The sequence below is a fragment of the Oncorhynchus nerka genome, linkage group LG13 (assembly GCF_034236695.1).
Source record: "Oncorhynchus nerka isolate Pitt River linkage group LG13, Oner_Uvic_2.0, whole genome shotgun sequence".
In the NCBI taxonomy this organism is placed as follows: Eukaryota; Metazoa; Chordata; class Actinopteri; order Salmoniformes; family Salmonidae; genus Oncorhynchus; species Oncorhynchus nerka.
In genome coordinates, this window is record NC_088408.1 from 72,778,274 (window position 1) to 72,795,284 (window position 17,011).

The following is a 17,011-nucleotide window of genomic DNA, read 5'->3' on the forward strand; positions in this document are numbered from 1 at the left end:
TATCCTGTCTGTAAAGTGTCCTGTGTGTAGCTGGTGAGAGAGTCAGGCGCAGGACAGCAGATATGAGGAAAAAACGTGTGTCACAATACCTGGAATGGTGGGTGTGGAGTCAAATGCAGAGAGCAGAGGATACTGGGGAAACCTGACTTTATTAGGTTTCCAAAGCGAACGCCCAAAACAACAGGCAAAATCAGTCACAAAATTGGCCAACCCAACACAGGGCACAAACGGACAGGAACACAACACGCACAACCTGATTAACAGAAAACAAGCCCGCACAAAAACAGACGGGCCTAACAGGCTTAAATAGACTGAATCAAAAAACGAAATAAGAGACAGGTGCGACCAATAAGACCAAACAGAAAAAGAAAAGGGGATCGGTAGCGGCTAGTAGACCGGCGACGACGACCACCGAGCGCCGCTCGAACAGGCAGGGGAGCCACCTTCGGTGGGAGTCATGACAACGTGCTTTACTCAAAAAAGGCAAATATACAAAGAAACATATTTAGCACACACAGACGGACCGGAATATACAATAAACAATCACTCACAAAAACCATGTGGGGAACAGAGGGTTAAATAATGAACAAGTGACTGTGGGATTGACAACAGGTGTGTGAAACAAAGACAAAACAAATGGAAAATTAAAAGTGGATCGGCAGTAGCTAGAAAGTCGGTGACGTTGACCGCCGAACGCCGCCCCGAACAAGGAGAGGGACCGACTTCGGCGAAAGTCGTGACACTGTCTGGAGTACCATTTCTTATCATCTGTGTTATGAATTTACTATTTAGATTCTGGTGAGGCTTCTTTCTACAGTGCAAATAAATAAACTAAAACAACAAACTAAATTTAACGAAACTTAAACATCTTTTTTTGTATTATTGGATGAAATTCTGACCAAAATCCATATTAGACATTAAATGCATCTAATTGGCCAGTCATATTGTTCACGGCAGCGCAGGGTATCATCCTAAAGATGATATGGTGAGGTTGGGAGATATTCATGCACTCAACATTTGAAGGCCTTTTATTTTGTATTTATTTTTACTTAACCTTTATTTAACTTGGCAAGTCAGTTAAGAACAAATTCTTATTTACAATGACGGCCTAGGAACAGTGGGTTAACTGCCTTGTTCAGGGGCACAACGACACATTTTTACCTTGTCAGCTCGGGGATTCAATCTAGCAACCTTTCGGTTACTGGCCCAACACTAACCACTAGACTACCTGCCGCCTCTTCTACCGGCCTGTCCTATCAATGTCCTCCTGACCACCACTGTGGAACACAAGTGGCTCTTTGGTTTACGTTATTGTACCAAAGTTTCAACATACCATGCAAGATGGACTAACCATGCCAGGTGAAATGGAATTACTGTAATTACATTGTCTTATAAAGGAAAATTAGATGACAACCAGTTCTGGTATGACGTAACAAAAGTGTCTCAAAAGAAGGCATGTCACGCTGTTGTTCCCAAAACTATGTTGACATGTTTATCTTAACAGTTATGATAATCAATATTATCTTATACAGTTGAAGTCGGAGGTTTACATACACCTTAGGCAAATACATTTAAACTCAGTTTTTCACAATCCCTGACATTTAATCCTAGTTAGGTAAGTTAGGATCACCACTTTATTTTAAGATTGTGAAATGTCAGAATAACAGTAGAGAGAATTATTTATTTCAGCTTTTATTGCTTTCATCACATTCCCAGTGGGTCAGAAGTTTACATACACTCAATTAGTATTTGATAGCATTGCCTTGGGTCAAACATTTCGGGTAGCCTTCCACAAGCTTCCCACAATAAGTTGGGTGAGATTTGGCCCATTCCTCCTGACAGAGCTGGTGTAACTGAGTCAGGTTGGTAGGCCTCCTTGCTCGCACACACTTTTTCAGTTCTGCTGACAAATTTTCTATAGGATTGAAGTCAGGGCTTTGTGATGGCCACTCCAATACCTTGACTTTGTTGTCCTTAAGCCATTTTGCCACAACTTTGGAAGTATGCTTGGAATCATTGCTCATTTGGAAGACCCATTTGCGACCAAGCATTAACTTCCTGACTGATGTCTTGAGATGTTGCTTCAATATATCCACATAATTTTCCTCCTCATGATGCCATCTATTTTGAGAAGTGCACCAGTCCCTCCTGCAGCAAAGCACCCCTGCAACATGATGCTGCCACCCCCGGGCTTCACGGTTGGGATGGTGTTCTTTGGCTTGCAAGCCTCCCCCTTTTCCTCTAAACATAACGATGGTCATTATGGCCAAACAGTTCTATTTTTGTTTCATCAGACCAGAGGACATTTCTCCAAAAAGTACGATCTTTGTCCCCATGTGCAGTTGCAAACTGTAGTCTGGCTTTTTTATGATGGGTTTGGAGCAGTGGCTTCCACCTTGCTGAGCGGCCTTTCAGGTTTTGTCGATATAGGACTCGTTTTACTGTGGATATAGATAGTTTATACCTGTTTCCTCCAGCATCTTCAAAAGGTCCTTTGCTGTTGTTCTGGGATTGATTTGCATTCGCACCAAAGTACGTTCATCTCTAGGAGACAGAACGCGTCTCCTTCCTGAGCGGTATGACGGCTTCAAAGTCCCATGGTGTTTATACTTGCATACTATTGTTTGTACAGATGAACATGGTACCTTCAGGCATTTGGAAATTGCTTCTAAGGATGAACCAGACTTGTGGAGGTCTACAATGTTTTTTCTGAGGTCTTGGCTGATTTCTTTAGATTATCCCATCATTTCAAGCAAAGAGGCAAAGATTTTGAAGGTAGGCCTTGAAATACATCCAGAGGTACACCTCCAATTGATTCATGTGATGTCAATTAGCCTATCAGAAGCTTCTAAAGCCATGACATCGTTTTCTGGAATTTTCCAAGCTGCTTAAAGGCACAGTCAACTTAATGTATGTAAACTTGCGTCGGGGCGGCAGGGTAGCCTAGTGGTTAGAGCTTTGGACTAGTAACCGAAGATTGCAAGTTCAAATCCCAGAGCTGACAAGGTACAAATCTGTCGTTCTGCCCCTGAACAGGCAATTAACCCACTGTTCCTAGGCCGTCATTGAAAATAAGAATTTGTTCTTAACTGACTTGCCTAGTTAAATAATAGGTCAAATAAAATAACTTCTGATACAGTGAGTTATAAGTGAAATCGTCTGTCTATAAACAATTGTTGGAAAAATTACTTGTGTCATGCAGAAAGTAGATATCCAAAACGACTTGCCAAAACTATAGTTTTTAACAAGAAATGTGTGGAGTGGTTGAAAAATTAACTGTATGTAAACTTCCGACTTCAACTTGATCAGTCAGGATTTGGTTCAGGTGTCCCCTAAGATCCCTCAATTTACAGGGTCATAAAACCCTTACAAATGACAAGTTTGAATGGAGAATTTCCTTGATGCCCTTGATAAGATGGTGCACATAAAGGAAGGCACTTTTAGAGGTCACTGACAAATTTTAAGAACAGTGTAGTCTGCCCATTGAATAGGCTATTTGTCAAATATAAATGGTAAAAACCGTTGCCACAATATTGATATTGAAATACACAGATAGTTACACTTAGTGAGAAAATGCTTTGGCCTTGTTGTTTCTCTAATCTTATCTGTGTCCCTGCCTGAGGTGAGGAGCTGTTGCAGAGGGTCCACACTGGAAGTCTTAAACTTGTATCCCCCTTCCCTCATCCAATTGGCTGATCATTGAGGGCTGTGACCAAGTTCTGTTTCCTCATTGGCTGGAAGATTTTTAAAACGGAGGTGATCAGCCAATTGTGAGAGGGGAGACTATAAGGATACTGCTGACCAATATCTAAAACTGACCCTAACCAAATATTAACCGATTCTGAAATTAAATATCGGTTTGCAGGTCAGTAGTTTCCATAAAGACCATCTGAAGACAGGCTTCCTTCCCCCTGTCAAATGACCCAAAACACCTTAAGAGTCCCGGGCACAAAATATTCTCAGAGTTCCTCACATGCAGCCCAAGATGCACGCAGTCTGGGATTGATATAGTATGCAACAGGTCACAATGTGTAGCGTACCAATGGTGGAATGGGGGTAGGTGACTGAGGAGAGGCACAGATCTAGCTAAAACTGGCTCGGCACTTGTTGCTCTGAAAAAGGGTCTGGTTTATAGCAGACTGGGGTGATGTAACACGTGTTTGAGTTAGGACTAGGGCCCTTACATAAAACACACAGAGGGACGGAAGTAAGGAACCAGAGCACCCAACCTTTCACAATAATCTGTGGGACCACAAGACAACAAACTTTATCTTTCAACACCCATTCAGTAAAGGTTTTATTGGGTCCCCAGAGAGAATGATTTATTTCAGCTGAGGTAGAATGGTTTTAAATATCCCCGCGTTAAATTCTGTCCACCAGAAACACTGCGTCATGGTCAGATTTGCTGAAGGGAGGACGAGGGAGGGCCTTATATGCTTTTCTGTGGGCAGAATTAAAGAGGTCTAGAGTTATAACGCGCCTTTTAGCGCCCCTGCTATCTTTTAGCGCCCCTGCTATCTTTTAGCGCCCCTGCTATCTTTTAGCGCAGGAGATGTGTTGGTAAAATTGAGGTAGAATGGTTTTAAATCTCCTCGCATTAAATTCTGCCCACCAGAAACGCTGCCTCTGGTTGAGCTGGTTTCTTGTTTGTTTATGGCCCGATACAGTTCGTTGTTTATGAAGAGACATACCCATCCCCTTTGGACTTGCCCGAGGCCGCTTTCATCTGATCGTGCCGCTGCAATGATGTGTGAAGAAAATCGTCAACATTTTATCTGCTAGAATAGCATATGCCAAACACACATCTAAGCAAAGACTGGCAAATGAAGTGGATTTACGCTATGATTAAATGCCAGTGAATGTGGCTGGGGAAAAACACTCAACAGTCAATATCACTAAAAGTGTTATTTTTTGTCCTCAAGATAAATCATTCAAAATTGTATATAAAAATTATACACTGGATTAAATTTCAAAAGAATCCTTGTGTGTGTATGCCTTCATGATAATAGAAGCATAATGACATAGAAGTACATTTTAGACTATTTTATTTCACTGGAAGGAGGCAATTTTTCAATGTCCCAAGTGCTGCTCAATCAACTTCAACGAGAATAATTGGAATAAAACGATACATTAAAAAAAATATTTACACATTTTCTTCATTAAATGTTATCTTATGTATAGTCTTTTTATGTTGAATGATGCACTTTTTCTAAGAATATTGACTATTTTCTGTATGTCCTCAAAATCGTTGTCCACCCTGTTACATTGTGCTTACTGGCACTAAGAAAATATATATTTTCTACAATGTCATTACAAACTGGATATTATGCCACTTCCTTGGCGGGAAAACAATTGTGGTGAATCTGGTGAGTATCTAGAGTTTATACAATTACATTTTCATCATTATATGTTAGTGATGTGGGAAAGCATAACATGTCCACCCAGTTAAGCAAAAATACAAAAGACGTTAATCGAATTTCATAATATATTTGTCAAACAATGCAAATTACTTTTCATGTGGCAGCCATTATCGTAGCTTCATCACGATCACTTGGAGCATAGTTGCTAACTTTAGCTCAAAATGTCTTCCCTGTTATTGTCCACCCTGTTATCCATGTACACGTAACAGGGTGGACATGCACTCAACAGGTTGGACAAATGGATACCTTGCAGTAATGTGTTGCAAAACATGTTTTTATTCATACATTGTATTTACACAATTACAGTATATATAGCATGTGTAGTATTTTAAGAATAAATAAATATCAATTGAATCAGGTCTTTCTGAAGGAATGGCACCTCCTCTTAGTGCAGCGACAATACAGAGAACGACGTAATGCTGACCCAGAAAGAAGGAGAGAGTATCTAGAGAAAGAGAGGGAGAATTGGAGGAAAGATAAAGAGACAGGGAAGAAGAAGGCAATAGCTGAACTCAGAGACAGAGTGCAGTGTGCAGAAAGGAAGAAATGGAGAGATTCAAAAAGGATACTCAGAGGCAGGGCCAAGCTGAGTGCGTTGCTGCAGTCCCAAACACCCCCCTAAACTCCTGAAAATCAGCCTGGGCCTTCAAGATTAGAATATGCTTAAGATAAGGCATTTAAGAGTATTAGTTGGTAAACTAAAGAGATATAGATCATTTAAAATCAGAAGTGGCAAAGGAGCGGAAACAAAGGAAAAGTACAGGAAGAGGAATGCAAGGATTAGGGGAGAACAGGCATCTGTATCGCCTCGTTCAACAGTCAAAGCATTGCTGAGACCTCAGAATGTGACATAACGTATCAAGAGGGCTCTTCTCTTTCACACATCTCTCATTAAAGATATCAAAACAAAATACAGAAATGCAAGGAAACAGAAGAACAAGCAAATCATTGTGAAAGTGACCTCTGTTAATATGTTGAAGAAGTATACACTTCAGAAGTATGCCCAGACGGTGTGGGCTTTTCAAATAAGAGAGCAAAGTTGGAAGGGGACCTTTGCTCTTTTTTGACGAGGAAGGAAAGCAGAACAGAAACAGAAATCGAAAGGAAAGTGAAGGATTTCTTTCTCCGTGATGATGTAAGTCATATAACGACCGGCCGCAAACAAACCATCACATGACTAAAGAACAAAATGCAGAAGAGGCTTTTGACTGACACAATGACAAATCTGCACAGGAAATTCCTGTCTGAGGAACTTGGCCAGTTGTCCTATACCTCCTTCTGCTGCCTCAGAACATTTGGGGTTGTTACACCCAATGACACTGATCGCAAAACTTGTCACTGCAAAACCCATGAGAATTTACAGTTCATGGCAAATTCTCTTCACAGCCTTGGGCTTTTGTCCACCAAAAACCTTGAGGACATGGTCAACTCAAGTATGTGTGACCCGAAATCGAAGCTATGTGCTTGTGGTGAATGTAAGGATTGCTTCCTCACCACTCATCCAACTCTGAAACCTACTGGGAATGTAGAAGTTCCTCTGACACAATGGAGACGATCCAAAAAGATGAAGAGATGTGCTCCATGATAACCGTGAAGAGGGAGGTCACAATAACAGAAACTGAACTGGTCAGTCAGTTTCAAGATAGGCTCACCAAGTTTAGGCAACCCAACCCTATCAAGTGGCAATACCAGGCCTATAGGGAGCTTAGGGAGAGTCTGAAGAACAATGAATGCTTGTTGCACATTGACTTCAGCAAAAACAAATTCATGCAAATACAGTCAAGAGATCCAGTCTGTGAATTTTGGAGGATCTCATCAGCAAGCCACTCTCCACACTGGAGTGCTCCACACTGCTACAAACCAACCACCAATTGCTTTTTGCTCCATTTCACCATCACGGAGACATGATCCACCTGCCATTTGGGCCCACCTTGATCCGGTTCTTGCTATGTTGAAGCAGAAGTACCCTGAAGTCATTCAGCTTAATTTCTTTAGTGACGGGCCGGCTACACAATACAAGCAAAAAGGAAACTTCTACCTACTTGCCACAGAACCACATAAACAAGGCTTTCAAGAGGTCAAATGGAATTTCTTTGAGGCCAGACACAGCAAGGGGGCACCAGATGGGGGTCGAGGGGCCCTCAAGAGATCTGCAGATAGAGCAGTGCACCATGGAAAGGATATTCCAGATGCACAGGCCCTGTACACTGTCCTAAAGGGCCCCAACTCCTCTGTGGAGATGTTATTCATGTTGTTGAGGTAAGATCAGAGGTAACTCTCCTTCCTCCCCATACACACATACATACATTTTTCTTGTACAGTAGCTGGTTGAGTATTGAAATGTATAAGGTGTTTGTTACTCGTTATATCTTATAATATGCTTTCTCTTCTCACCTCAGATGCCTGTCTTAGATGCCATTAAAGGAAGGATGAAGATTAATCCGGTTATCAGTGTCTCACCAGGCCAGATAACATACGGGGACATTACTTGTCTGTGCAAGAAGGATAGTGGCATGTTGGACTTGTTTTCAGCTCAAAGAGGCAACTCTGTGTGACCCTGCAGCATCTAACCAGCTCCCTGCATCTCATGACAAGCATGACACCATATGGCGACCTGGCACAATTGAACTTAATCACGTAGAGGAGTGGTGTGTTGTCAATTATGACCGTGAACGATACCCTGGCATCATCATGGATGTAGAGGAACAGAACATTATGGTGAAATTGCATCAAGTCCAAAGGAAGATATTTGTTGGTACTCAGATGGACAGATCATTTGTCTGATGCCAGAGCCACAGGCTGTTAATAGATGCTCTGTGCAGATGGAAAAATCCACCTGGAACCTTCCCAAGTTCTCTCACGTCACCCCGCTCCTCCGCTCCCTCCACTGGCTTCCAGTTGAAGCTTGCATCCGCTACAAGACCATGGTGCTTGCCTACGGAGCTGTGAGGGGAACGGCACCTCAGTACCTCCAGGCTCTGATCAGGCCCTACACCCAAACAAGGGCACTGCGTTCATCCACCTCTGGCCTGCTCGCCTCCCTACCACTGAGGAAGTACAGTTCCCGCTCAGCCCAGTCAAAACTGTTCGCTGCTCTGGCCCCCCAATGGTGGAACAAACTCCCTCACGACGCCAGGACAGCGGAGTCAATCACCACCTTCCGGAGACACCTGAAACCCCACCTCTTTAAGGAATACCTAGGATAGGATAAAGTAATCCCTCTCACCCCCCCTCCCCCTGAAAAGATTTAGATGCACTACTGTTCCACTGGAGGTCATAAGGTGAATGCACCAATTTGTAAGTCGCTCTGGATAAGAGCGTCTGCTAAATGACTTAAATGTAAATGTAAATGTAAGTATGTGGAAGAGCATTTGGGGTGAAAGGGAGGAGATATGGAAAGAGGGGGAGCGAGAGAGAGGGAGAGAAGAGAGGGACAGGAATGTGTTTTAATGCTAATTCCAATGATTTTGTACCGCCAATGTATTTTTGAGTTGTTTTTCACAATGAATATGTAACTAAATAGCAGTTCCAGTGTTGTTACTACATGTATTACTATGTAGATGTCTATTCAGGGTTTAATTCATGTTCTGTCCCGTTATAGCTGTCCACCCTGTTACCTTGGCATCTTATTCAAATTAATTCAGTTTCATTGTCAAATATCAAGAATTTGTGTCATGTATTTTAGAGTAAGACACGGCCAACACCACACAATTGTAAACTTGGATAAAATATAATTAATACCGGTCTCAATTTAGAAAGATAAGGTGCAAATTAGATGATGTTCTGTATAAAACCACACATTGTATACAAAATCTGTTATTTCTTTATAATTTGACCTGAACAAATGGACAGGGTTGACAAGGGGACACAAAAGCTTTATGAAAATGTAAATATGATTAAAATAGTCCAATGAAAGTAATTAAAGACCGTTAAGTGCATGTCCGTAACAGGGTGGACATAATATGGCTGATTCACTGAAAATGTGTTCATAATTGTCTAACTCTAAGTGCTGGAGCTTGGCCAACATGCTTTTCTACAAGTATAATATTTCCTTTTTAAAGTAAAACATTAAAGGAAAACCAATTCTGAAATAAAATGTAAAATATTGCATGGTCCAAAGGGCACTGTTTTGTGCTATTGACCCTCAAACAGAAAAAAATATCAAATATTGATGTGACTTAATCCTTCCGCTTAGCCTCCTTGGGCGCATAGGGCAGTCCGTATGTTTTTCCTGAGTGTGTCTCCTGACACTAACACAAGAGAAATAAGTGAACAACAAGACGCTTACATCTAGAAATGTTTTATTGTGACACAGAAATCTCAAACGCCATCTTATTCTTTACCCCTCTATAATCCATTTTAGAGATCTGTGTTATGTTTCTGATGTGCAGAGGTAAGACAGTAAAAGTTAAGTTAATGCAAACATAAATAATTGTAATAAATATCAAGTAAATGTACAGCACACATTTTCTTACCGCAACACCCCTTTGTATGAATATGTCCATTTTAATGGTCTATTCAAATCCTCCAAAAGGAGGTAAGAACAGAAAGAGTGTCCTTGTTAGCAGCGATTTACCCTTTAAAAGAACAAAACCAAACTCATTTGGCAAGCAATCCAAACATCCATCTCAAATATTTTGTGGTAGCTTTCATTGTGTTCTTCAAGTCCCATCTAAGTCAAATAGCTGTTTAACTCACACAAGAAAACATGTTTCACCATTGAGTAGAAGAGAATGAGCGGTAGAATCCATCTGAGTTCCAAGACATTAAGGTGACATATAACTAGTCATTTCAAAATTGGTAAAAAATAAAACCCCAACAAACTGGATATCCAATAAAGAATATCCTAGATATATCATTTTTATAATCATATTTTTTCCCTGGAAGAATAGCGCAGAACAAAACAAAACAAAAAAATAATTGTTGAAGTGAAGCATCAAATATAATGTAGAAGTCTATTTACATGTTTTCTTCTGTGAAGTCCTTACACAGCTAAAACATTTTGGTTATGGGTCAAACAAAAAAGCAGCAGAACCACTGCTCATTCGTCACAGGAAATATATAAAAATGATAGACCTCCCTGGTGAGTGGATTGTGTGTGTTTGGCGGGGCGATTCGGCGCACATTCAGTAGCACACAAGCAGTGTGGGAGGGCAGCTCGGAATAACAACATCTCCCTCAAATTTCACAAAGCAACACAAGTTTCGTAACCTGAAATGCAAGTATAGCAGACCTGGCAACCCAGAAAGCCAGACTTGACAACCAGGTAGAGCTTTAGTCTGTTAGTCCAACTTCAGTGTACCTGACCTTACCCTGCTGCCACGGCTACTAGGATAGTTTCAAAACTCAAAACTGCAACCTCACGTAATAGATTAATATGACTTCTTACAAGACTTATATACATACCCTCTTTATAGACTTAAATAAACCATATTCACTGTATATATAGGCTGATAGTTAGTTTAGTCTTTTAGCAGTCTATCTTTACAGGCAGTAACTATATAATGCCATACAGAGTGCTTGTCAACGTTTTGACTGCAGAGAGCTGACCTGGTAAAAAAAAACAGAGTTTCCTTTTCTATGTCAAACATCAAACAATACACAAGCCTTGATTCCAGAGGAATATTTGGAGTTTCCTTTTCACACAGAGACTCCCTCTCCCCTTCTTGAGAAGGAGGTGCTTGTGGTAAAGGCATGCCTTAGAAAGAGTACCCTCTGGAAGGGTGGGAGGGGAGCAGTAAGAACTAAGCTTAGAAGACCAAGTCCTCTGAAAGAGGGATGGGGAGAAACACACTCCTGAAATGCTCAACCTGATTAGAATGTTTTTGAAATTAAGCAAAGCCAAACATAAAACAAGTAGAAAAAAGAAAAGCTTCAGTGTCTTCTTGGAAAGCAGGTTGGCCTTCTGTTCTGTGGGTAGCTCCAGGAGAGGGTGGAAGTCAAGTTGGGCAGGAGAGGGGTTGAGAGGGTGGGACTGTATGGGTAATAAATAGTAGGGTTGGTGTTCAAGCTGCATTTATATAGAGGTGGTGTACTCCTTCCATCAGGTCCCTTTAGCCGCTGAGAGGGTCCTCACGGTAGTGGATGGAGTAGCGCAGCTTCTCCAGCATCACATCCAGGGAGCTGTACTGGGGCAGCTTCACCATAAACATACAGGTCTCCACCCGGATGTAGCGAGAGTCTGGCGAACCTGGCAAACACACAAATAGGTAAACATACTGGATGAAGAAAAATCATCTTAAAACATTAAATGTAATATTTACATTTGAGGTTTTTTTGTAGGACACTGGCTTCTTACTTTATCTTAATGAAAAAAAAATATCAGTTGCAAAGATGTGAAGAAGTTTTGTATTGCTTATGTTTTTGCTATTGTGAACTCGTGAAGTGGTACATACAACAGCCGGATCGGCTAGTCACGGTAAAACATTGATATGTTTCACTCTTGTTTCTATTCCTCTGCTACTACTAGGATGTAATTGACATTTGGCACTAATTGCAGGTGGAAATGTTACATGTATAATATAACCTTTAAAACATTAAACATCTGCAGAAAGAGCCACTGCACTTCTACTATGTTCAAATTCTGTTCTGCTGAGAGTATTATGTGCAGTCTGGAAAGTCATTTTCCATCAATTCCATGTTCTCCATGTCAATAATGGCCTATAGTATGATTGTTATTGCCTGGAACAGAAGCAGGCTGTCTCGTTTAGGGACCCTAACCTCTAATCTATGGAAGCTACTGTACTCATCAATCTAGTTTTACTGTTCATACTGTTGTGGTTGGAGTCTGACATTGGTTACATTTTTTTGTTGCTATCTAAAATATAAAAAGTTGGGGTAAAAAGTCCTTTGAGCAGCTTTGACACTTTGGTCTACTCTAAATATTCTTTGGAGTTTGATCATAAGGTCTGAGGTGATCAGTTTTAAGATAACAGCTCTGCATCTTCTCCCCATAGAACATCCCCTACTAATTAACACAATACATCCAGGAAGGGTGAAAATAGAAAATCATTGTTTCAAAGTCCGTCCAAGTTAAGACAGTGTGAGCTAATAAGGACGATAAACACAATCCTCCCAAGAGTTTGTGCACAAACAGCACAGAGGACATCAAGCACTTAGTAACCCGTGTGGCTTTGACTCGTGTGTCTGTTGTCCCACTACAATATCCTATGACACACACCACTGACTTTTCCAGGCACTTACCTGCTCCCCCGTCCGGAGGGGCGATCTTCATGGGGTAGGGAGGTACGTGGGCGGTGTCCGGGCCCCCGTCCTTACAGGGGCAGGTGAAGGGGACGCGCTCCTGGTTGCAGGAAAACTTGATGAACTTGCAGAGCTCCTCCTGAGTGAAAGCCTCCAGCGCCATCCAGAAGAACTCAATGTGCTGGTCGGTCTCCATCAGACCCACCTGATACATGGTGTGGGCCTACAGAGAGAGAGGTAACAGGGGTTCATGCAAAACAGGGACAATTATGGGACTCTTCAAGGCAAAGACATTCACTATTACTGCCCACCAAAAATATTATCTTCTCATTACTCTATACAATAACTCTTACTTCTTAGTGGTGGATGAGGATGGTGGAGTGATGATTGAAGGTGTGTGTGTCGTAGGGTTTCAGAAGGGGATGTGTAGAGTAGGTGTGAGTGTACTAGTGTTTCAGAAGGGGATGTGTATGGTAGGTGTGAGAGTCCTAGGGTTTCAGAAGGGGATGTGTATGGTAGGTGTGAGTGTACTAGTGTTTCAGAAGGGGATGTGTATGGTAGGTGTGAGAGTCCTAGGGTTTCAGAAGGGGATGTGTATGGTAGGTGTGAGTGTACTAGTGTTTCAGAAGGGGATGTGTATGGTAGGTGTGAGAGTCCTAGGGTTTCAGAAGGGGATGTGTAGAGTAGGTGTGAGTGTACTAGTGTTTCAGAAGGGGATGTGTATGGTAGGTGTGAGAGTCCTAGGGTTTCAGAAGGGGATGTTTCAGAAGGGATAGAGTAGGTGTGAGTGTACTAGTGTTTCAGAAGGGGATGTGTGTAGAGTAGGTGTGAGTGTACTAGTGTTTCAGAAGGGGATGTGTACAGTAGGTGTGAGTGTCCTAGGGTTTCAGAAGGGGATGTGTAGAGTAGGTGTGAGTGTACTAGTGTTTCAGAAGGGGATGTGTAGAGTAGGTGTGAGTGTACTAGTGTTTCAGAAGGGGATGTGTACAGTAGGTGTGAGTGTCCTAGGGTTTCAGAAGGGGATGTGTAGAGTAGGTGTGAGTGTACTAGTGTTTCAGAAGGGGATGTGTACAGTAGGTGTGAGAGTCCTAGGGTTTCAGAAGGGGATGTGTAGAGTAGGTGTGAGTGTACTAGTGTTTCAGAAGGGGATGTGTACAGTAGGTGTGAGAGTCCTAGGGTTTCAGAAGGGGATGTGTAGAGTAGGTGTGAGAAGGGGATGTACTAGTGTTTCAGAAGGGGATGTGTAGAGTAGGTGTGAGTGTACTAGTGTTTCAGAAGGGGATGTGTACAGTAGGTGTGAGTGTCCTAGGGTTTCAGAAGGGGATGTGTAGAGTAGGTGTGAGTGTACTAGTGTTTCAGAAGGGGATGTGTACAGTAGGTGTGAGAGTCCTAGGGTTTCAGATGGGGATGTGTACAGTAGGTGTGAGTGTACTAGTGTTTCAGAAGGGGATGTGTACAGTAGGTGTGAGTGTCCTAGGGTTTCGGAAGGGGATGTGTATAGTAGGTGTGAGTGTCCTAGGGTTTCAGAAGGGGATGTGTACAGTAGGTGTGAGTGTCCTAGGGTTTCAGAAGGGGATGTGTACAGTAGGTGTGAGTGTCCTAGGGTTTCAGAAGGGGATGTGTACAGTAGGTGTGAGTGTCCTAGAGTTTCAGAAGGGGATGTGTACAGTAGGTGTGAGAGTCCTAGGGTTTCAGAAGGGATTGTGTACAGTAGGTGTGAGTGTCCTAGGGTTTCAGAAGGGGATGTGTATAGTAGGTGAGAGTGTCCTAGGGTTTCAGAAGGGGATGTGTACAGTAGGTGAGAGTGTCCTAGGGTTTTGGAAGGGGATGTGTACAGTAGGTGTGAGTGTCCTAGTGTTTCAGAAGGGGATGTGTACAGTAGGTGAGAGTGTCCTAGGGTTTCAGAAGGGGATGTGTACAGTAGGTGTGAGAGTCCTAGGGTTTCAGAACGGGATGTGTACAGTAGGTGTGAGAGTCCTAGGGTTTCAGAAGGGGATGTGTATGGTAGGTGTGAGTGTCCTAGGGTTTCAGAAGGGGATGTGTACAGTAGGTGTGAGTGTCCTAGGGTTTCAGAAGGGGATGTGTACAGTAAGCGTGAGGTGGCAGGGAGGGTATGGTATATGTATTAGCTACCTCGCACTCTCTGCGGGGTTGGAAGAAAGCGGATATTTTCGGTTTTCAGGGATACAGTATTTTCAATCTAACTTCCGTTTCCCCTGAAAAACGGATGTGGGGACTCCGCTAAGGCGTTTTTACACCTGCTACGTTAGGTTAGCTACCTTGAGAAAATCCAGGTTGATGTAGGGCAGGCCACAGGTTCGTAGCTCCACCTCCAGGGGGCTGAGCATGGTGAGGAGCTGCAGGGGAATGATGGAGCCCAGGCCTGCACGCACCGCTGTCATACACTCCACATTCTGCAGCTCCCTCAGGCGCAGGCCCCGCACTGCTCGCGCATACACATCCTTATTCTGCCAGCTACAAACACACACACACAGGACAGACAGTGTAGAGGGATAGAGGGGTTAAACAGAGATAGCACATTCTGTGAAAGTCAGAAATTACTGTGCTGAAAGGACAAAATTATTTGGAGAGAAAAACTGACAGCTAAAGGGAATCGCATTAGAGAACATCAACAAAGACCCATACGAACTAAACAAGTCCCTGGGCCATAGAGACAGAATGTCACTGTACCTGACACCAAGGTTGTGCCCCCCCTGGCACAGGTCCACCTCCTCTCCAGTCATAGTGATGTAGGTGAAGGTGCAGCAGGGCTGGCTGGGGGAGTCAGGACTCTCTCCTGAGTGGTGCTGGGTCGAGATCTCTGCACACAGGGCCTCCAGATCGTCCTCGTCACTCACCTGGGTTGCAGAGGGAAAGGGTCAGGTAGAGGTCAATGGAACACTGTTCTTTGGGAACAAGGGTGGGAAGTGGTATGGTGAAACTACAGTCTGGGTTTGAACTGTAGAAAGCAGAAGTCAGTAGTGACTGTATGGAGTTTACAGTAGAAAGGGACTGGTCAATAAGCTAGCTATTGGCCGAACCATGGAACATCTGCATACAGCATCACCAGTTTTTTGATGAGTTCGTTTCTGGTCAGAGCTTTCAAAACTTCCAGGGAGTCAGGGAGTAAGTCAGTTCCTCCTTCCATTATCAAAATCACCGCAACTTCTCCAGAAACATGACCAATATGCATGTCTAAATGACTGTCTCTTACACCCTCAAACTTCTTGACGTAGTTGTATGTGAGCAGGTCGGCCTCCTGCAGGTCCTGCTCTGGGTCCAGAGGCTCACCCACCAGGCTCTTCCAGAAGGAGCCCAGCAGGTCCAGGGGCAGGGGCACATCTGCCCGGATGGCAATGCCCAACAACTGGCCAAAGAACTGCAGCAGCTGCTCCTCCGCATAGCTGATCGGACAGGGCGTCAGAATATACTTCCCCTTTGGAACAAAACAGCACAGAAGCACCACAATCAAGTTAGAGACTCTTCTAGCCTATCAGTAATACAGTGATCACTGGCCATGTAGTGCCCAACTGGTTTGCAATCCAGACACGGTTTACACTCCTATTATAAACTGGGTGGTTCGAGCCCTGAATGCTGATTGGCTGACAGCCATGGTATATCAGACCCTATACCATGAGTATGACAAAACATTTATTTTTACTTGCTCTAATTACATTGCTAACCAGTTTATAATAGCAATAAGGCACCTCAGGGGTTTGTGATATATGGCCAATATACCACGGCTAAGGGCTGTATCCATTCCGGCGATGCGTCGTGCCTAAGAACAGCCCTTAGCTGTGGTATATTGGCCATATACCACACCTCCTCGGGCCTTACTGCTTAAGTATATACTGTGGGGAGTAGGATTAATACATATGTGCACTAACTATTGAGACATTATCATCGTTCCTGGTGTTAAAATGGTGCTGCAACCAGGGAAGGCAGATGGGGGTGGGGGGGGTCACTGTACCTTGTTGCGGTGAAGGCAGATGGGGGTTGGGGGGTCACTGTACCTTGTTGCGGTTGGCTGCTGCACTGGGGCAGGGGAGCAGCAGGGAGAGGGCGGAGCTCTGGAGTTCCTTACACACCTGCCACAGGAAGTGACGAAAGGAGCCACCTGGGGAGTCACAGAAGTCAGGGATCAACTTAGACAGTGTTTCAGTCTTATTAAACAGAGTTTATTCCTATAGGACAAATGTGGGAGAAGAAGGTTGATACTAACTGGTGCCGTGGACCTCCTCTCCAGTGAAGCGGATGTTGAAGGCATAGGTGGGGTCTCCTCCGCTGGCCAGCTTCACACACAGCTGGGACGAGGGCACACAGGCTAGCTGGCGTGCCGCCTGGCAGAAGTAGGTGTTCTCTGAGGAACGGATCTCTCCTGGAGGAAC

At 43.3% G+C, this 17,011-nt stretch overlaps 1 protein-coding gene across 1 annotated transcript in view; it reads right to left on the bottom strand.

Moving 5' to 3' along the window:
* Positions 1-9,704: 9,704 nt before the first annotated feature.
* LOC115140056 (probable E3 ubiquitin-protein ligase HECTD4) overlaps positions 9,705-17,011 on the bottom strand; it is a 76,243-nt gene continuing 68,936 nt past the window's right edge. Inside the window, 7 exon segments of the mRNA XM_029678100.2 lie at positions 9,705-11,610; positions 12,624-12,846; positions 14,903-15,098; positions 15,315-15,481; positions 15,838-16,059; positions 16,637-16,740; positions 16,846-17,001. Coding sequence (XP_029533960.2) covers positions 11,474-11,610; positions 12,624-12,846; positions 14,903-15,098; positions 15,315-15,481; positions 15,838-16,059; positions 16,637-16,740; positions 16,846-17,001 — 1,205 coding nt within the window. The 3' untranslated portion in view covers positions 9,705-11,473.